The sequence below is a fragment of the Mugil cephalus genome, chromosome 8 (genome assembly GCF_022458985.1).
Source record: "Mugil cephalus isolate CIBA_MC_2020 chromosome 8, CIBA_Mcephalus_1.1, whole genome shotgun sequence".
Classification (NCBI taxonomy): domain Eukaryota; kingdom Metazoa; phylum Chordata; class Actinopteri; order Mugiliformes; family Mugilidae; genus Mugil; species Mugil cephalus.
This window is the reverse complement of record NC_061777.1, coordinates 16,874,940-16,895,830: the sequence shown is the minus strand read 5'-3', so window position 1 is coordinate 16,895,830 and position 20,891 is coordinate 16,874,940. Positions and strand designations below refer to the sequence as shown.

The window sequence follows — 20,891 nt, the reverse complement described above, 5'->3', positions numbered from 1 at the left end:
TGACTCTAGTTGCGAGTCAATCCTCATAGAACTCCATGCAGGAATAAACATGTTTATAACCTTGGTGCCTTGGTCTGTATGGCTAAGTCTCCCATTCATGACAACTTTAGGGTGTTAACAAATTCTATTAAGGCTTTAAGTTATGAATAGTTACGGGCGTGGTCTCTTTGAATGAAACATACATTTACTTATCGCTAACCGTCTGCGTACGCATCACCTGCCCATCTCCTGCCCTCCACCTCTATGACTATTTTTGAGTTAGCCAGAGTAAATTGCTTGCCAAGATTGCAATAGCAGTCTCTACTGAGCTACAAAATGACTGATATACACTAAGTTATCTAGCCCATAGCAAGACATTAAACCGCTCTCTATTCAAATAAATGGTGCATGCTTGGACATGACAACAAACACTATGCTGTGGTGGTAACTATTTTTTAAAGCTTAATAACAGTCTACTAAAAATTGCAGCTGTTGTATTTATGAAGGAATTTATTTATGAAGGCACTGCCATCAATTCTGCTAAATGGCTATATTACACGAATGATTGTCCAATAAGAATCCAGTATTCTATTAAAGGCCATTATTGGCCCACTTAATCTCTTTCAACAATGTCTGTACAGATAGCCTAAATGTGCACTGTCTGTATTGTCTGTGCACATTAATGCTTACTGATTCACTGTGTAATTGTAACATAAAAGCTTGTGAGGCACAAGCGACCCTGCTCTTGTCCTTCTCCTTACAGTATGTCAGAAGAAAGAAGTTCGCAGCATAGCTTCATAAATATTAGCTTGAATTGTCAGTGTCTCTATGTGTGTAGTCTCTGTGTAGATAAATGGCTGAGTAAATGAATGTGTAGACACTAGCGCATGTGTGTATGTTAATATGGTCACCTCTACACCACCAGCAATCTGTTTAACATGTTCTGGCGTCCAGAGATAAGAACCACGCATGAATGCCGGGATTAATTATATTCCTTCTCTCTTTCTTTTGGCTTTGTAATCTCAGTTCTCCTTATCCACATTCTTGCCTTTCCGATTCATTCTCTTAGTGTCTGTCAATGCACCTACATGCATTTGTGTGCACACGTACACTAAGATACTCCAAGAGCTAGCGTGGACCATTAGTAACCAGAGCAGACCGCAAAGGCTGTAAAGTGGCCGAAGGGTGGAACCCAAGTGACCGAGTCAGCGGCTGTGAGCGGATCTCACCTTACATGTGTTCCCCATGACATTAATATGACCTTCATTAATCACAGCGGCGCAAAAAATACCTCTTTTACTAGGCTGCGATAGCAGTTTTCCTTAGCTCTTGGTTCTTGTGGTGTACGGCTAATTAATGAGTGCGAGACTGTGAAGTTGTCCATCAGATTGGAGGTGTCTTACATTTCACATCCAGCTGCTGTCAGTTTTTACGCTATGCTAGACGTTTCAGGCAATGCAAAATTTTGTTATTGACCAAGTAAATGCAGGAACAGAGTGTTTTACGAAACTGTAGAAAGCTCAAATCACCCCCGCTCACTCATACATGTGCACACACACAGGGATTCAGCCGTGCCTCATCTGTTCCATTTGGTCATTTTACCTCGAGGGCAAAGGGCTGAGGGGTCAGTTCAGTGATATCTGCTTTTGCCCGAACTCCCCTCAGAAACCCTGCGGCTTCATGAATATTATAATGAACTGCATTCAGTTAAGAGCTTTCGCTGGTCGATACCGGTTCAAGTCCACTCATGCTGTATACACACTACAGAGTTGCCTCGCTTTGTCTTTATCTTTGTGCCTTACAAACCTCTGCAGCAAGGAAAAAAAAAAAAGCCTCACCTCCGCTCCAGCAGATCTCACATGGAGCAGCACATGTTATATATACACATGTGGCCATATGGTCTAAATAAGGCAACAGTAGCAAGAGTGATGAATAATAGAGAGTGTGATAAAAGCAGCTTCAACAGGCGAGAGAGGAGAGAACGCCTATATAAGGGAAAGAAACTGAGAAAACAATAGCATTAACTTTAAATACAACATTCTTTACAATATTTACGTGAGATTTTATACATTGGTCATTGTTCTGAAACCAGAAGTGGATCATTTGGACTGGTGAAAACACTGTGAATCACTTACATGAGCCAATGAACCAAGTCTAGCCCGGTTAGAGAGGCTGGTTCCATCCTCATTGCGATCGCTCCCCAGACTGGTTCGTTTGCAGCGTGAACACACATTACCCACAGGCCGATACGTCCATCTTATAATTACATAACCAAGCAGCAGCCCGCTTTCTCATCATATATACATAAAAAAGTTGTTTTCTACACATAGCCATGCTTGATCTGGTACATGAACCACAGAACACGAACAAGGTGCCCACGCTCGCTGCTGCTGCTCCATTTTAAATCTGAATATTTAGTGATTTCAGAAATCCAAATTATTACCAATCACAAAACTGTTTGCCAGAATCTAGTGTTGAGAGTATGTCATAACGTTCCTCGATTGCTCGTTTCTCAGTTGCAACACTGTAACAATATTATTTCCTTGAATCGGAATTAAATAGGTGTGAAACCACTCTACAAATTTGTGTGTCTTGCAGAGTGATTTGATGCATGAGACTGTTGAAAGTTTGAGCGCATGACAATTATGTAGTTTTTTTTGTTTGTTTGTAAAAGCTCTGTTTTCTCTGTCCGTGCTGCACTGCAATACAAGTGGGCACCTGGGAACAAAGTTGTTATCTGCCTCAAAGCTTTTTTTTTTTTAGTACGAACATAAGGTTAGAAGAGGAATTTAGTAGTAGAGCAAAGAGAGCAGAGCTAAAAGACAACAGGGAGGAGGGTTTGGCAAGTGTAAATGCTAGGTAGGCTGGCTGAGCTAATTAGCCCCGATTTCCTCAACCTAAGAGAAAAGCCTGGGATTACTGAGACACAGCAAGTGTGTGTGTGTGTGTGTGTGTGGGAGGAGGGGGGGGCATCATATTGAATCTGCTCTGCGCTGGAGTTTCAGTGCATTTTTCCGCAGAAGTCGGCTAATGAGAGTTTTACATTACTGTCTCTCAGTGCGCTGAATGCCAAGTGTGAGGACTGGCTTGTTGTAGTGAGATAACTAGTCACCACCACACCCACCGCTGGGGATGAAAAGGAGCTTAATAGTACGGGCCCCAGCAGGGATGCTTTACTCTGTCGAGAAGCTTTGGCACCGTGACCTCTTGTCCCCTTCACTCTTCCTTTGTGCATTTCAGCTGTACCTCATCTGCCATTTGTCCCCATCCTTCCAGTGTAACAACCATTTTGTCATGTCCTTTTGTATGTTATCTTTGGATTGAATTTTAATTTCACTACCTGGTTCAAGTCATCCCTTATAAAGGGAAAACTAAATTTGATTACAAAACAGTTGTTTTGTTTTTGTTTTTTGCAGGTTGCTGGTACTAATGCAAACAGTACACACGTTCATCTATTCATACTGTGCAGAATGTCTTGCAAAGTACACAGGGAAAAGTAAAAGCTTGTGGCCCAAATAACTTCATGTAAAATACAAGCCCAGCCATACTGTTGATTAGGCGCCGGCAGAGATTTGAGCGAGACCGTGAGCATTTCAGCTTGGCAATGACGAAACACAGCAGAGCTCAAATCTGTCCTCGCCCGCCTCCTCCTCAGTTATACGAGGTGTGAGGTGTCCCGCTGAGAGCTGTCAGCCGCCACGACATGTACACAGACACACACTGAGGGTCTTGGGAGACTATTTTTAAGGGAAAGTGTTGTGCGCCAGTACAAACTCCACCCAGCCTCCGTATCAGCATAAACAACAAGTGACACAGCCAGCTTCCGCTCACAGGCTGACGCCTCGCTTCAAACAGCGATTGAATGTGTTGGAGAAAGAACGAGAGAAAGGACGCCATGTGAAAAAAAATAAAAATCCTGCACAGAGAGGATTAAATGTCACACCATCGGCTTTTTGTCTTATGTGTGTCTTTCAGCGTGATAAAATCCCTTTTACTTTATCTCCTCACTTAGAGATGCACTTCCAGAGTGGTCTCATTTAGAGAGATCAGAGCCGTCTTTGATCAGGGGCTTAGAAAGACTTGTTTCATACCCTTTTCTTTCCTTCCTGAAACCTTCCCTCCCTTCTCTACATGGGATTACAGGAAGCTACAGGAAGCCAGCTAATCAGTTAATAATGCAGTATCAACTTGTGTAATAGACAGTGGCTTTGTTCCAAACTGCAGTGCACATCATTTACTGTGCCAGCAAAGTGCACGGAAGAGGTTACAGTATTGCTGTGTATGTGTGTTTCCTAATTCATTAATTGCCTCACGAGGTCCCCCGGATAGTCCGCTGTGCCAGTTACTCTCATTAAGGCTTCTGCATTACTGTACCGATTAGAAAAGTATCTGCCCGGCGACCGCTCTCTGTCTCCTTTGTCATCTTAAGATGTGGATTGTGTTTTTTGAATGTTACAGCTGTGAAACACATGCAGCTATGCAAGAATGCCCCAGAATACAATTATCTCCATTACATTTCTTGTAAGCAACATTTGTCAGCAGCAATTCAGACACACTGTTCTTCTCGGGTTTTTCTAAAGACTGCATTAGGTTTTGTTGTTTTCAGCCGTGCGAATGAGAAAGGACCTGTAATGCAGTTTACTCTTTCTGAACATAGGATTGTTTTGTGTTTTGAATGCAGCCCGCTTTATTCCCACTGGTCCCTTTAGAGGTGAAAAGGCAGTGGGCACTGCTGTTATTACTTTTCTTTCTGCTGCCGTTGCTCATAACAAACTACCCTGCAGTTTAAACGTATACTCCCTTGTTCCAGTCCACAGTTATTTATGAGTCTAGTTGGGAACCTGCGCGCTGTGTTTCATAAATCTATACTCTGCAGGCCTGCTAGTTATTAATGAGAGACCACACACAGCCGTACAGTAGATACACTCACAGATGCACACACAGACTTCCTGTTGTTATCATCACACGCACACTGCCTTCAGATTGTTTTTAAGTCTGCTTTGCCTGCTCGTTGCTTCTCGTGGTCCACAGTGAGCTGCTCCATGATAATGCAGACCCGGGCTGAGTGTGCACCGCCATGTAAGAGCAATCAAGCTTTAGTGTGCCTATAAATTGCCGGAGTGATCAGTGCTTGGCAGACTCTGAACTACCTGTGCTCTCTTACAGCTCTAAACAAATTTGTTTTATAGCCCGAAATTCGCTCCGCTGTTGCTCTGCTTTGGGCCAGCCGCCAGAACAACAGATGCACTTGCAAGTGCAAAGTGCACACGTAGAAGAAACATCCACAGCTTCGCTTGGATGCGGTTCTTTGAGTGCAGTGGCATATTCCTGAACTTCTTGCATGTGCATAAAACATGATTTAGGGCACAGACACATGCATATTATTTCTCTCTTTAGCGCTCCGTGCCCTGACTCCGCCCAGTGTGCGCTGGGACCCAGCTGCGGTAAAACACACCGCCTTTGTGTGAGAACAGCTGGCTGCGCAGTCACTTGGACGCGGTCTCGCACACGAGCACATGCAGACGAGCGCTCACACAGATAAGCGCGTAGCTTTCCATGCAAGCAGAGCTGAAACAGTATTGTCAGCAAATAATTGCAATGCATAAGCTGCTGGCGGGAGGGAGAGTTCACAGTGTTCACGCTATAAGAAACGAGTGGGTCCACTGTTGAAAGTCTATAAGAACTCATGTCAGCGATGACATCAGGACGTTGGCACCCAGACCAGGCACATTTCACCCTAAGAAAAAGGACCCTGGGAGTGCTTGTGTTAATATTTCCTGGCAGCGAGCAGGCTTGAACTGCTTTGTAACCCCTCTCATAAAAGGCGACTGCAAACACTCCACCCGTTACTGTTCCTCTCTCCCCCTCCTCTCTATCTTCCATGGCCAGTACCAAACCAGTTCCCTTCACTGTTGTTGTGCCCTGCAGCAGCTGGAGTTTGAATAACTGTAGGGACGCTGTTTGGTGAATGGGATCATTGTTTTTTGAGCGGTTCAGAACTGTTGCGTGTTTTCATGTTTTCTCCTAATCTCGCTCCAGCCCTGCCAGTGTGATTCCCTTTCCCAACTTCCCAGTCCTCCAGTCATCCATCATTCTTTACCCTAAACTCTATTTTTACCTCCATTCTCACTTGTCATTTCCTCCTCCACGCTAACCCTCTATCAGCTAATTTGCCATTCACATCCCCCTCCCTCTCTTCGTTCATCTCTTTCTCTTTAACTCTCAGCCGCTCCCTCCATCCTTAGCTGCAGCCATGCACGGGGTGTGGGAGAGGAAGAGGATAAGCGAGAGGGAAAGTAGCGGAAGAGGGTGGAGAGGAAGGCGAGGCACATAGTTGTGGCTAGCTAATTGAAAGTCTGCAGTTTGGTCAGTAAAGTCCCGACATATGGGAGTGGTCAAGAATTTGCAAGTCTTGGTTTTGTGCGTGTGTGCGCAGGACACATTTTTTGTCAGTCTGCCTGAAGGTTGACAGATCGCACAGACTACTGATAAAGTGTGAGCCTGTTACTCTGTCTGTTTTTGCGTGTGTGAAAGAGTGAACAAGACCTTGTCCTTTTTCTCTCAGTGTTTCAGTCCTGCGGTTGTTATTGTCCACTGTGGTCCTCATGTTTCTCTCATTTATATCGGCGTCGTTTTGTATTTGGCCAGTGGTATTTTTGTTGTTAACATGAAGTCCACGTAGTTGGCACAGAAAACGAGATATGGCTCCGTGCTGGTCAGAGAAGCCAGCCTTTAAGTACGTGCTACAGGTTCCACCTTAATAAAGCAGAACTCCTTGTCCTCACAGAAGCACACACAAGAACGCTAATGGAGTGCAACATGTACACTATTTACCTTTTTTTGAGCAAATTAGCATTTGCTAATTAGCACTAAACATAATGATTGGAGTCATTAGCGTTATTCATCCCATGGTGGTATTTTAATCCATCTAATATTAGGTGGGATGTTTCAGTCAGGTTGAAAGGGAAGGCTGACAGAGACTGATGAACGCTGTCCATGAAGACATGCTGCTGGGAAGACTAGTGCAAAAGAAAAAAAACATCATTAAAGCACACTTTTACTAGTCATTCACACGTTAAACCTATGGACCAACCCTGTGCTGTAAGCGCAGCCGTCTGGCCTGCTTGGAGACAGGTCAGAGGTCAAGGGTCAGCGATCTGAACAGGAAAGCCTACTCATGCAGAACAGCACATCGTAAACAAACCATTACACACCATCTGCAGGGGCGTCAAATCCCCAAGCGTGTGTTTGTGTAGGTGTGTGTGTGTCTGTTGGTGTCTTTGTGATCACACCCGCAGACACACAAGTGAGGATCAACACAGCCAGACGGGGCCGGAGAGGTGACAGAGATGTGACCATCTGGTATCTACCGAGGCGTCAAATTACCTGCTGAAAGGTTACATTAGCATGATGCATATGCTGCGTGTGTGTGTGTCACGGCAGTGGTCTTAAATATTGTTGTTTGCGAGCAGAAAGAGTTTGGTTATTTGGCAGTGGATTAAGTCCAAAGTGCATGAAAATTTGCAGACTGATGGAAGATGGACTTTGATACAGACATTCGTGGCAGCTTGAGGCCGAATGATATTGATGATCCCCTGACATTCCCACAAGGACCAACAATAGGCTACGCTTTTGGCTTATTCAATGAAATATCTCAACATCTGCAGGATAGATGAACAGCCTCCAGATGTTGAATCCTGTAGCTTTGGGAATGCACACATTTTCTTCAGACACCACCATGAGTTTCACTTTAGTTGCGCCCTGTTAGCAGCTTTGTGAGCCGCCTATAGAACTTCCTCTGGTGCCTCCAATTTTAATTTTGTCTGAGTACCTGGAGAAAACCCACGCAGACACAGGGAGAACATGCAAACTCCACACAGAAAGGCCGCAAACCCACACCTTCTCGCTGGGAGGAATCGGTGCTATCCACTGTGCTGCCTCACTACTAACAGCATTTCCATTAGCCTCAGTTGCACTTTTGGGTTTGCAAATTATTTATTACAGGTCAAGATGTGTTGTATTTTTTTTTCTCCAAATAAGAAATAGAGTAAAACCGGATGACGGGATCCGGTTTTGTACATCTTAAATCAACATCCATGCAAAAGTCCGTTGCCAGAGTTTCTGCAGAATTTCTGAGTGGTCGTTTGAATTTGAACTTTTTTTTTTAGCCGAGAACAAAATTTTCCCTAATTATTCCACGATGAATGCGCAATGAGATGCTGAACATGGTCCTTCTTACCTCGTTTATTCACATAAATTAGGTGCAATTTCTTGTCCACTGTCTTGTCCAAGGTCTAAATTCAACCATAACCTTCCTGTACAGTAAACTGTCAACTTGTAAAAATGACCTTCACTCATTAGAGCAACTGATACGTGTTGGAGAGACACTCTTCTTATCCCCACTTTTTATCTCTTTCAGAAAATGGTATTCTCTCTCCCAATTATTTCCATGCCTGCTAATTTAAAGAGCTTTATGCTTCATTGCCTTGCTGGCATACTTGCTTATATTAAACCGACCGCCTTTCGTTTCCATACCAGATCTGTCTATTAATTCCCTGACTGCCTATTCGTCAGTCTCCTCATTCATGCTCATCTTCCTCACCATTTGTTTTGTCCTTTGGTGATGTTTTGCTCTTTCTTCTCTCCCTCTTGCAGTTTTCACTCCACTCAGACCTTTCAGCCTGTCAACACATATCTCCTGTTTTCTCCTCTGCCCCCCTTTCTGTTCCTTTTCTCAAGCCCTCCCTTGTTTCCTCTGACAGCAACATACCGCCTCTCTCTCTGTGTCACTGCTTGCTACCCAACATGCACTGCTTCCCCGCCGCCAGTCCACCCTTCCCTCACCCCTCTGCCTGGCTGCCGTCCACGTTGCCACCATCACAGGCTGTCAGCCACTCTGGCAATGCCCACTGGTCTAACACCTGCCACTATGAACGCCCAGTGTGGGTTTGTTTCTGTACCGTTGTATTTGTCCGTGTCTGTGAGTGTTTTTGAAAGGTCATGAGTGGAAAACAAGATAATCATCCACTCATTGTTGCATGCCTGTAAGCCTCTGTTGTTAGGTTTATTTATCTCTTACTTCCCTGAGTGTTTGTGTCAGTTTGTCGTACCCTGTTAGCCCAACATACAGCCAGACACGAGGATTAGAGTCAGATCTAGGCTGCTCGATTTCTATTCTGAGATCCCCAGAAGGAGAAGCCTGTTAATTTAGCTGCTATAAATACAAGACCTCCTCGCGGCAGGTCACTGTTAAGACCCACTGCATGGAACTGGACTATGGTGAAAGACACTTTTTGTCTGTGTGTGCGTGTGTGTTTGCATCAATGTATAGTCTATGACGTGAACACGAGAGTGTGTAATGCATTCCTTCGAATCTGGCGGTGTTCAGTGATCCATAGTGTTTGTTCCGCTGACAAGGTCGTTTCAACACAGCCATGAGCTCAGCATCCTCACATTTATCTTTTTCTTCTCCCTTCAAATTTCTTTTTTCCCTCATTTGTGCTGTCACTTACAGCTTTAGTATTTTTTTTCCAGAAGATTTCTTGTCCATTTATTGCTTTTTGTGTAATATGTTAACACATACACACACACACACACACACACACACACACACACACACACAAAATGATTTCTTTTTCCGTTCACAGTTGAAATTATTGTTTATTTTTTTTGTCTTTTTCTCATTGTCACCTTTCATAAACAAACACATGGCCTTTAAAAGATGCTGTCTTTGTTTACAGTTTGCATAATTACGTCTCTTTTCTTCCACAGTTAGGAGTGTTGTAGTTGCTCTTAAGTCACCAAGTGTTTATTTAACATGTTTCCTGGTGTAGCTGTAGTGTAGATCAGGGGTCTTCAATGTTTTTCAGGCCATGCCTATTAGAGTGAGTGTTTAAGTAGAGAGCCCCTACCTACTTTATGTGTTCTATATTAAACTAGTGCTATTAATAAATATACATGATTATTATTGTTTTGTATTCAGTATTGAACTATTTAAATAATACACAAGTTCAGATATTCATTTGCAGCAGTAGGGCAACTGCCATAAAAATGAACATACGGGACATAAACATACATACATACATGGATTTTCACGTCAGGACTGAATAGGCTCTTTAAATTTGTGGGGGAAAATTAAAAAAAATATATGAAATATGTCTAATCGACCGAAGATTTTACCCCCTTGCAATACCTCCACAGATCCCCTAAGGGCCACGGACCTCCTGTTGAAGACCTATGGTGTAGATCATACACAACTGATCCTTATTTTCATAAGCTCCAGTAGTAGTAGTTACTAGTCATCATAGTCACTGACAGGGTTTAATCAAGAATTACACACAGATTACACGGATGTTCATTTTGCAGTGCGCTGCATCGAAGTGAGAACCTGCAACGAAATGTGGACTTTCATGTTGAAATCACATTCATCCTTCCCCTGACTTCTGGGCTTTGTTGAACAAAGTGACTCATGCTTGGAGGGAGGGAGAGAGAGGAAGAGAGGGAGACAGGTGGAAAGGAGAAGGAAACTAAGTGTGGAGGAGAAGAAAGAAAAGCCGATTGAGGACAGTGGAGTGGAACGGATGGAATGTGAGAGAAGGTGGAGGAAAATGAGCAGTGAATGTATAAAAGCCTAAATGAAAGGAATAAAAAATTCATAAGAATCGGAGGGAGGGCAAGTAGATTAATGAGAAATATGGATGTAGAGGAGGTGCATTTATCCGGGAGGGCTGGGAAAAGAGAGGCAGTGTGTCTCTGGAGAGGACGAGCGCGCGCGCACACGCACACAAGCTCAGGTAATCCGGCAGTCAGACAGATGTTGCACCTTTTTGTTGAGTCATTATAAACGCAACAAATTTATTTCCGATTGACTTTCTCGTCAGTATTTCAGTTGATGAATTTATGCGGGTGTTTTAGTTTGAAACAGGCACTCAAGATCAGCTGAGCTTACTTATTCTTAGTTTGATTTGTATTTTGTATTTGTTTGCATTTCCCTTGCTGTCTACCGTTTAAGTCCATGGATATAATATTGTTGTAGGCTCAGAGATGTTTTATGTTTTTTTTAAACAACTGGCATCACAGTAGTACGGTGTACATGTTTAGTTGTGCATCTGGGGCGTCTCATTTGTTCTGCAGACATTCAGTGTTTGACAACCTCATTAGCCATTCTCAAATGTGAGACACGCTGCTCCCTGTGTGCGCTGGCGAGTAAGTTCGTTTCCACTAAATGATTGAACATCTACGTGTCCGCTCAGTGGGGTTGCGGGTTCGTCTGTGTGAGAGGGCGAAAGGGCAAACACACACGTACACCCACACACACACACCGATGAACACAGACTCCAGAATGTGCTCGCTGCCGTCCTCACACTCCCTCCGCCGCCCTCTGTCTCCGCAGGACAGCGACATTCAGAAGAAGATTGACCATGAGATCCGGATGCGCGATGGAGCCTGCAAACTGCTGGCGGCCTGCTCCCAGAGAGACCAGGCTTTGGAGGCGGCGAAGAGCCTGCAGACGTGCAGCACCCGCATCATGGCCTACATGTCGGAGCTGCAGAGGATGAAGGAGGCTCAGGTCATGCAGAAGGTCACGCGCAGGTCGTCGGATGCGGGGCCGATGGACGACAGGCACCCCTGCAAAGGAAAAGTGGCCATATCAGGCGAGTGAAATCATTTTCTTTCTTTGTTTTAAAGAATTGGAGAAAACAATAATTGATTTATGGCTGTGAATGTGGTCTGCAAGAGACTGACCCGTAACAAAGAGGGGGATGTAGAGAGAATTTTGCCTCCTTTTTTTTAAAGTGTTGTAATTTAATGCAGCGCTGGCCCTGTCACGGTTTAATAGGCTCTCTCTTCAGTGACCTCTGTAAAAGTGTGGTTTCTGCCCACCGCACCACAGAGAGATTATTCACTTGAGGGAGAAAGGCAATAGTAGCGAATTTTTACTGTTATTATGTTTGGTTTTAGAACACAATTAAAGGTGAAGAAAGGAATATTAATGAGGTGTGAGAGTGGGAGCTTGTGGGTGGAGGTTCATGTGGGCCACTGCTGCATGCCTGGTACCCAGCTGCTGAGCAAACTGCACACTCACACACAAACAGTGAGGGATAATTAGCTGGGGATACGTCCGCTAAGGCCAAGGAGACAAAGACACACAAATATAGTATCGGTTAGACTGTGAACATTTTTGTGGTCTAACCCCCTGCCTGTTGTCATAACAGATCTTCGGATCCCTCTCATGTGGAAAGACACAGAGTACTTCAAGAACAAAGGAGGTGAGGAGCTGCCTTGTGTGTGTGTGATGGAATTCAATGATGGCTCATGAATGTTTTATGCCCGTAGGATTTATTAATGATTATAGCTTCAGTGGGAAGTGGTCCGTAGCCCCACGCAGATGTGAAATTCAGTTATGCTGAACGTGTGTGAAAGCTTTGTAATATCAAAAGGGCAGAACAAAAATCACCTTTTATCACCTCGGGGTGAAACACTGATGTGGGCTTTTTTGTTTCATCATCTAAAAACATGTTGATCCGTGAGACTCCCGCTGTAGGAATTTAATTTTTTTTCTACAATTCAATGTCTATAGAAATTCCTGAAGCTGAACTTTATGGTCTGTTGCAACTCTCCCATTTATCTCCGCATTGTACAGGTGCTGTCTTTTGTCTTTTAGACATGAGAAACGTCCGACAGCACAATCTGATCGACTGTTCAGCCTAGCTGGCTTTAACTCTCAGCTCTGAGAAACATGCAGGCACTTAATTGGGTCGTTATTAGTAGGCCAGGAAATACTTTAAGAAAAAAATAATGAAGGGCCTTTTTTCCTGTGGAATATCGCCGTATATGAGGACATTTGAACGAATCCATTAAATGAGACAATGCAAATATAAGATTAGCTATTTTAGTATTGACCTTTTTCCCTGTCCTACCCTCTCTGGGTAATGTCAATGCGAGTTAACCCCCATGCAGCTGTTATAATAGAGTCAGTCTCTCCCCTGGCGGCTTGGCTGGAATTAATCTGCATGTCCCGTGCATATAAATGAACTCAAGAGACAGGTAGTGGTCTCTTAACAAAGCTTAATGAGGTTGTTAGTCAAGGTCATTAAGCACACAGACACATAAACAGAGCCCAGGAGGCAAGGAGGAGTAAAATATATTCCTTCCTTAAATGTCCAGTTATTTTTTAGCCAAGTGTGTTGAGCGCACTCTTGGAATAGTAAGTTTAATAACTGCTGATGTGCCAAAGACGGGGAGACACATGCTGTAAGTAGAAACAGATTGTGTTGCAACCTTGGCTTTTTTTTCTGTGCATTTGGTCGTGCAGTGAAAAGAGAGAGACACACAATAGAAGAATTATAATAGACCATTAAACGCCACTCTCTGTTTATAGAAGTGGCACCAATGTCAAAACCGTACGGCACACAAGCATGCCTCACTGTCTTTACGGACATGGTAGAATCAAAGGAAGGCATGCTCCAAATTGAGATTGCGTTGTTGTTAACAGTTTTCATTATTACTACCACTTTGGAGACAAACGGCGGAAGATAAGCACTTCATAAGCACTTCATCTTCAAGCGAAGCTATTTTGGAGTTAAAAAAGGGTTTTCAAATGATGCAACTGAATGAAAGCTGTCGAGATGTCTCATAAATGCGTTTTTTCTTTTTTCTTCTTCTTCTTTTCTTTTCCTTCTGACTTTCCACGTTGTTTTTCACAGAGCTCCATAGGTGCGCGGTGTTCTGCCTGCTGCAGCTGGGAGGAGAGATCTTTGACACAGACATGGTGATCGTAGACCGGACGCTCACCGATATTTGCTTCGACAACACCATTGTATTGTAAGTGGGTCGGCCTTAAAACTTAACTGCCGTGGAGGAGGGAATAGAAATATAAAAGATCAAAATTCCTACGCTGCGTATTGAAATCAATCAAAGGAACTGGCAGTGGTGTCAAGTAGCTGTGATGAGGTCAGAAGTGGCGTATTTCTGCCTAGGATGTTGGGGAATAGAAATGCAAAGTAGCACTTACAGGAATTTCTCAACTTTCTCAGAATTGTTGTCACAAGCCCTTGAGTGTGTTTACTCACTTACTTCCCACCACCGCCTGTGAATGACAGCTACAGTGATGATGGTCGTCATGTGTGTGCGTGTGTGTGTCTGTTTGCAGCAGCGAAGCCAGCCCAGGTTTTGAGCTGCGTGTTGAGCTGTACAGCTGCTGCTCAGAGGACGACTACTCTGCAGGGAGCACGCCCAGGAAACTAGCCAGCAAGCTGAGCTCCTCTCTTGGGCGATCGGCTGGGAAGAAGCTCAGAGCCACCATGGAGCCCGGACCCTGCAGTCCCGTCAGCAATGGAGGGGCATCCCCTCTGCTGCTGCCAGTTCCCTCTGTACCGTAAGTTCTGTGTGAAATAATAACTGGTTTACAAAGGGAGACTGGAGGGAGAGAGAAATGTTTGATTTTCTTCCAGAGAACACAGGTGGACATATTTATGGAGGCAATTCCTCATTGTAAACATGCACACCAAATAAATTTCTGCATCTTTTCTTGTGTGTTGTCAGGGGCCCTAAGTATCACCTCTTAGCTCATACCACCCTGTCGTTGTCACACGTCCAGGACAGCTTTCGCACGCATGACCTCACCATTTCAGGCAACGGTGAGTGGCAGCCTCCATCAATCTGTGTCCCCACCATCTTTCTGCTTTGGCTGCCAAATCAGCCATCTGTCTGTTTTTTGTCCTTCCCTCACTCATCACTGTCCCAAGTCTCTGCCTTGCATTCTAATAATTTCCTTTATAACAGCGTATGGTACGTCTCCTCCTCTTCCCTCTCCTCCCCCTCCCGTCTTTCCCTCTCTGTCCCCACATGTTCTCTGACAGACAGCCATTGTCAAGGTCACAGTAATAAAGGCTGTGCTAGTGAGGTGACTGCTGTGTAAAGCTGTAATGATGTGGGCTAACAAGGGCCCGGACGCTCGAGTCAGACAGGCCCCTAGTGTTTTATTCATTGGCCCTTCAGCCCGCTGTAAAGTTTCATTGCCGCACTTCATGACAGTCCCTGCAGCTGCCAGTGTTTTACACCCAAGTGCCTTGTTTTGTGTTGTAAAAGAGGGCAGTGTGGCATGCAGATGAGGTGTGTGTGTGTGTGTGTGTGTGTGTGTGTGTGTGTGCGCGTGCATGAATTTTATATATCATGTGGGAATATTTTCATTTATTTATAGTGTTTATTTTTGCCCATCCATCTCTCTCTGTCTTTAGAGGAGTGTTCGTACTGGCTACCGCTCTATGGCAGCATGTGTTGCCGCCTCGCAGCTCAGCCTCACTGTATGACCCAGCAGATGATGAGTGGAGGTTTGAAAGTGAAGGTAAGTTGGCATGTGTGCACTACTCCTCGAAGGGCTTCACTAGTTCTTTGGAGATCTTCCTGACTTATTTTAGGTCTGTTCCCCCTTACACTTTTCTGCTGCTTCCCTTCTCATGTTTCTATGTCTTTGTTGTGCATTTCTTCTGCTTTACCTCGCAGCAGTGTGGAGGTGACCCTCAGAGTTGGACGAAGGTGTACGCCGTTCTGAAAGGAACGAGCCTTTTCTGTTACCACCGGCAAGAAGACGTAGAGGCCAATGTTGAGCCAGCTTTCACCATTGGCATAAACAAGGTCAGCGAAATGAGGGACACGAATGGCGTAAAACATCTCTGAGATTGATCCAGCAGTGCAGAACCCATAGTTGTGTATTCATGGTAACACCTGAGGCATCAACAGAAAATTTGGCAAGAAACTTGTGGACTGCTGCCAATTATTTCAAGGTTCCCTTTGCCCTCAGTTGCTCCAATTTAGCTGTTTTGTGGTGAACAGTAACGAAAATGTTTCTCAATTCTTTAATGTGGGACTGGAAACTTTTCAGTAAGGTGGAAAAAGTCTAAAAATATTTCAAGATGAAATATGTCTGTACCTTCTTGATCCTTTACATAAGACTCAGCAGTCGACTCCATCAGGGATGATATAACTCTTATCTTCTTTATTTTTCCAGGAACCAGAGTGAAGAACAGTCAGTCAGCCAGTCAGGTTCTAAATCATCGTATTTCCTGTGTCTGTGTCTGAGAGTTGATCTCTGAGGAGTTCCTCATTCTTTCCATAGTGACTCACTTACGACTGTTGTAGCCTCTGACCCTCAGCGCACAACAGACCAAAAAACAAAGTATGCCAGATCATTAAGATCAGGGCTGTGTGATCATTTGTTAGTCAGCTGTGTGGTTCTGCTTAAGACGAAGCCCATCGCTGCGATGGACGAATGGAACAGCACTGCCATCTAGTGGTCGTAAGGAGACATAGAAGCGTTAGGAATCGAGCGAGGAGGTGGGAATTGAGAGTCTGCTCCTTTAGTAGGATAATTGCTGAAGGGAAATGGCTTGGAAGAAGACTAATTGGTGGCTTTATTAATGAGGGCTTATTTTCTGTGGGGACTTGCAATTACAATTGGCGTAATGATTACTTGATGCAGCACGTAATTTTGTTCATTCAGGAGGACTGGCATTCATTCCCGACTGTAGTCATTCCGTGTCAGATGATTGAATTCTTTGTCCCTCCTGTGTTTTAGGAGACCAGAATACGCGCGTCGGAGAAAGACCCTCACAGTAAAGTTCAGAATATCTGCATCAGCAATCATTACGGAGGGGAGGAGGTCACGCACACTCTGACCACAGACAGCCGTGAGGACACACACCGCTGGATGGAGGCGTTCTGGCAGCATTTCTATGACATGAGTATGTGCTTGTTATGCCACAGCAGCGCAGGAGATTTACAGTCAGGACTCTGGAGGGCGTAGTGTTGTAATTTCTCCGTCTGCTGACTGGTTTGTTGAAAGTTGACTTTGTCTCCAATATTCAGGCCAATGGAAACAATGCTGCGATGACCTAATGAAAATTGAGCTCCCGTCACCTAGGAAACCGGCTCCTGTCACACCAAAACAGGGCTCTCTTTACCATGAAATGGGTAAGACCTCTCTATCTGATAAGGAAGCTGTGGATGCGGTCTCTTATAGCTCTATAGGAAACATAAAAACAGGAAGAAGAAAGCGCTGCTGTGCCCGCAAAGCATGTGACTGACATTAATCCTTCAAGTTGTGTGTGCATGAAAGATGCGATTACATTTTCCTCTCTATGATCTCGAACTGACTCTCTGCTTCTTTGTTCTGTAGATAGAATGGGTCTTCTTATCTCTGACACGCTGACTCACTCTCTGTCTTCTGTTTCTCTGTTCCTCTTTGTCCTTTATGATTTTCCTTGTTTGTTTTCCACATCCTTTGCATTTTCCCTTTTGCCCTTCCTTATTTCCCTGTGTAATAACACATTACCCCCAATCATTGTTTATCATTTATTTATTTTGAATGGACAATTTTTTTTTTATTCCCCGATCGCTCCTTTACAAATCTATTCAAACTGAACTCCACCTGCTGCACTCCGTCTATCCACTCCACCCCTTCTCTCTTGCCAACCTCCCTCTTGGTTTATTTTTCTAACCCTCCTGGCTGGCAGCTCCTCTTGCCACACCCTCCTGTGAGGGTCTACTGCTGCAGGATAACGCTGTGTCTGCTGAGATTCGCGCTCTGCTCTCGTCCTATTACAACGACAGGTGAAGTAACAGGAGCAGGGCCCCTGTATAAACTGTGTTGTGGTTGCGCTCGCCAGATCCTGGATCGAATTAACAATCCAATCTAGATAGAGTTATGGAAATTTTCAGTCTGCTTTGAATTGATGACGGTGTTGATTCAAATAATAGTCTCTTTTAGATTCATGTCAGGTTTTGAGTGCTCAAAAATATCTTAAGTTATTCTGCACAAATGACCAGGGTTAAGAATAAAATCTCCTTAAATAGTAGTAAAAAAATAAATAAATAAAATAAAAAATCCAGACACCTGTTGCATCCTAGTGCATTTTTTCTTCTCCTACACTCAAGGATACCTTTTAAATAACCAATTTTATTTATTTATTTTCAGTTTGATGTTAACATTTTATTAATTTAAATGTAAATCCATCAAGAATACTGACTTCCAATGGGATTAAGTGTCCTTTTCAGTATTTCATAGGAATATTTCAAATTGCAATAACAAAATACCTTATTCTTGAACACCACTCAAAGACAAGTCAGGTAAATTAAAGTCTTAACTAAATTTTTGTGAAATGATCAGCCGGCCTCACCATAACCATGAGTTTTGCTGTTTCTCTCTCTACAGTTATTGAGTCATCTGATGACCTCAGCACTGTATCGGACATTCTGGCTCGGAGGATGCAGGAGCTGGAGCTCCGCAGCCAGCTGGGCACCTCTCCCAACTGGATGTCCGTGTTTGAGGAGAACAACACCAAGAGCGCTGGTCGCCCTCGTCACTGTACTTCTCACCTGTCCGGCCACAGCCCCTGCACCCCTCACCGCTTGCCTCGAAGCCCCGTGAGCCCCCACCGCTGCCCACAGCTGGGACTGCTGTCCTCAGACGCGAGTCTGGCCTCAGACAGTGACAGCCACTGCAGCACCAGCCCCTGCTCCCATCACCATGGCTGGGTCGAGTCTTCTTCAAACTTCTCGCTTGCGTCGTCGTCTCCGTCCCGCCTGAGGCCACGCACTCTTTCGCTAGATGCTAAGCTCAGCACCCTCAAAGGGAGGGGTTATGGAGGAGGAGGGACCTACCAGTGCCCCTCTCAGCCTCCCCCCTTGTCGCTGCTCGCTCCTCTCCCCATGTCCTCTCTGTCACCTCTGTCGCAGCGTAGCACGCAAACCACACTGTCCTGCTCTAGCTCCACTTCCAGCAACAGTTCCAGCAACAGTGAGGGCAGCCACAGCCCCGAGTCCTCTGAGGGAGTTCCCTTCTCAAGGCCCTCCCCGGCACGACGCAGCCTCAGGAACCTCAGGGCCAGACTTGATCCCCGCAACTGGCTCCAAAGTCAGGTGTGAGTTTGTTTCCTCATAGACATTTTGCCTAATGTCTTCAGTGCTCATTAAACCATGGTTTAATTGGCTTAACAGTGTGAACCAAACTCAAGGCAAACTGCGGAAGAGGATGCCTCTAGCCTGCCCCCTGGTGGAGGATGGATCATGGGAGAATCTGAATTGTCTTCTAACACAAAAGACGTGACAATCACTGCAGGAGTGTAAGTTGCTTGGTTGCCACAGTTTTGAAGACGGTCCACAACTAAATGGGAGGTACTATGCTTGCTTTCAGAAATGATTTTCATGCTGCTTGGGAGAAAGTGAAGCTAACACGTAATGACTTGCTCTGAAACACGCCACACTAGGCCTACTCTCTGTCTTTGAAATGTAATTTTGAAACTGGAAAAGGTTCAGCGTCGTCCTCTGCGTCTGCCATCCTGGCCACTCAAACATTGTTCCAAGGTCATCTCTGTGGGTGCACTAGTCACGTTTTTGGCTGGACGCTTCCCATTGTTATGTTCATGAAAGATTTGTGGTGTTTATGCTATGGAAGCCAGTGAGCATGAATCAAGACGAGCCTCGAGCATAATCAGTCGAGAGCTGTCAAATGTTAGAAACTGATGGATCAAGAGTTAAGGGTTGATGTTAGTAGCCTGTACCGTGATACCTGCTTCGGTGTACTTAACCCAATTATACATTCAGAACGTGATCCACGTGCGACTCCTAAAACGACTATGCACCGTTTTGTTTCAATGCATGAACTGTCCTGTGGTTAGACTACCCGAGACTGTGTCGACAATGAATCTGGTGAAGGCTTAGCCCAATGCAAGTGCTCATACTTACTGTACTTACTGGTTATGACTGTGATCTCTTCAGGGTAAAACTCTCTCTTACTTTCACACATCTATGTGCACATTATTGACAGGCCGCCATCAGAAGCAGGTAATACTGTACTGGTCCCTTAAGTATATAAAATAAATCTTTAATAAACCTTTAGGAACCAAAGTATTATTGAAAACCCAAGCCATAAATAAACTTAGAGTATGTCACTGCAGTGTCATAGGATTTCATTGTATGATGACTCCAATAAAAATGTGAAACATCCACTAATCCATTGACATAGACATTATTCTATGGTGGCTGAATTTCAAAATTCTTCCTATGAAACTAAATTTACGTGAAACTCAAGTCAGTTGTTAGGTTTATCATAGCAAGAGCAGAAATTAAATTATTTACACTGACATCTATTATTTTATTATTTCAATTGTTGCCATTAGACAACTCACATTTACTTCTTATTACAAGGAAAACATATATAAATTCTCATCCCTCATCAGTGCAGTGAAGCCTCTTTTATTTTCCTGTCTATTGTTTATTGCATTAACATTTAGGGCTCTTGGGATTTTATTCAAAACTGTCATATGCGGCATTTGTTACTGTAAATTAATTTTTCTAAGTTAACAAGCGAACCTCCTCTCTTTGTCTTTTGTTACATTCGTTGATTTTGTTACTAAATGCAGCTATACTGATACCTGATCATCACAAGGTTAACGGATGATGTTGCAGATCTTCAACTGTTACAAATAGATAACACTGAATGTTATATAACCTTGCAAGAGTTTCCCCCCCTGATGTTAGCAGGCTATTATGTTCTGCATGTACGGCGTCCTCGAAGGGGAACATAAAATGAGAAATGTGGAAACCCTCGTGTATTAATAATATAACATTAATTATAATAAATGTTTTATCAATACACAACTGCCTCGTTTCTTTCACATCCGTCTCCGTGCTGTCTACATAAAATCCTACGTGCTATGAATAGTTTAGATGGTGCCTCGCTTTTTTACATTTTCTGTGAGAAAGTTGAAATGACTTAAATTTATCTTGAATCATAATCCATTTTACATTTTCAAGGGTATATGAAGACCAGACATTTAAAAGAACACTATAATGCAGGGGACAAACTCCTACTCTCTCCTTTTTTCTTTTTATTCCGTGCAGCAAACGTCTGC

General features: G+C 44.0%; 1 protein-coding gene across 4 annotated transcripts in view; it reads left to right on the top strand.

Moving 5' to 3' along the window:
• Positions 1–20,634, top strand: part of rtkna (rhotekin a) — a 49,955-nt gene extending 29,321 nt beyond the window's left edge. For 3 of the 4 annotated variants that reach the window (XM_047592073.1, XM_047592074.1, XM_047592075.1), the window contains exons 2-12: positions 11,372–11,633; positions 12,195–12,248; positions 13,686–13,803; positions 14,132–14,356; positions 14,524–14,618; positions 15,219–15,325; positions 15,484–15,615; positions 16,556–16,721; positions 16,846–16,950; positions 18,191–18,897; positions 18,976–20,634. In XM_047592073.1, the coding sequence (XP_047448029.1) occupies positions 11,372–11,633; positions 12,195–12,248; positions 13,686–13,803; positions 14,132–14,356; positions 14,524–14,618; positions 15,219–15,325; positions 15,484–15,615; positions 16,556–16,721; positions 16,846–16,950; positions 18,191–18,897; positions 18,976–19,104 (2,100 nt within the window). In that variant the 3' untranslated portion in view covers positions 19,105–20,634. Of the gene's footprint in view, positions 1–11,371; positions 11,634–12,194; positions 12,249–13,685; positions 13,804–14,131; positions 14,357–14,523; positions 14,619–15,218; positions 15,326–15,483; positions 15,616–16,555; positions 16,722–16,845; positions 16,951–17,492; positions 17,590–18,190; positions 18,898–18,975 lie in introns of those variants that run through there. The other variant, XM_047592076.1, reaches the window with a different exon arrangement.
• The last annotated feature ends 257 nt before the right edge of the window (positions 20,635–20,891 follow it).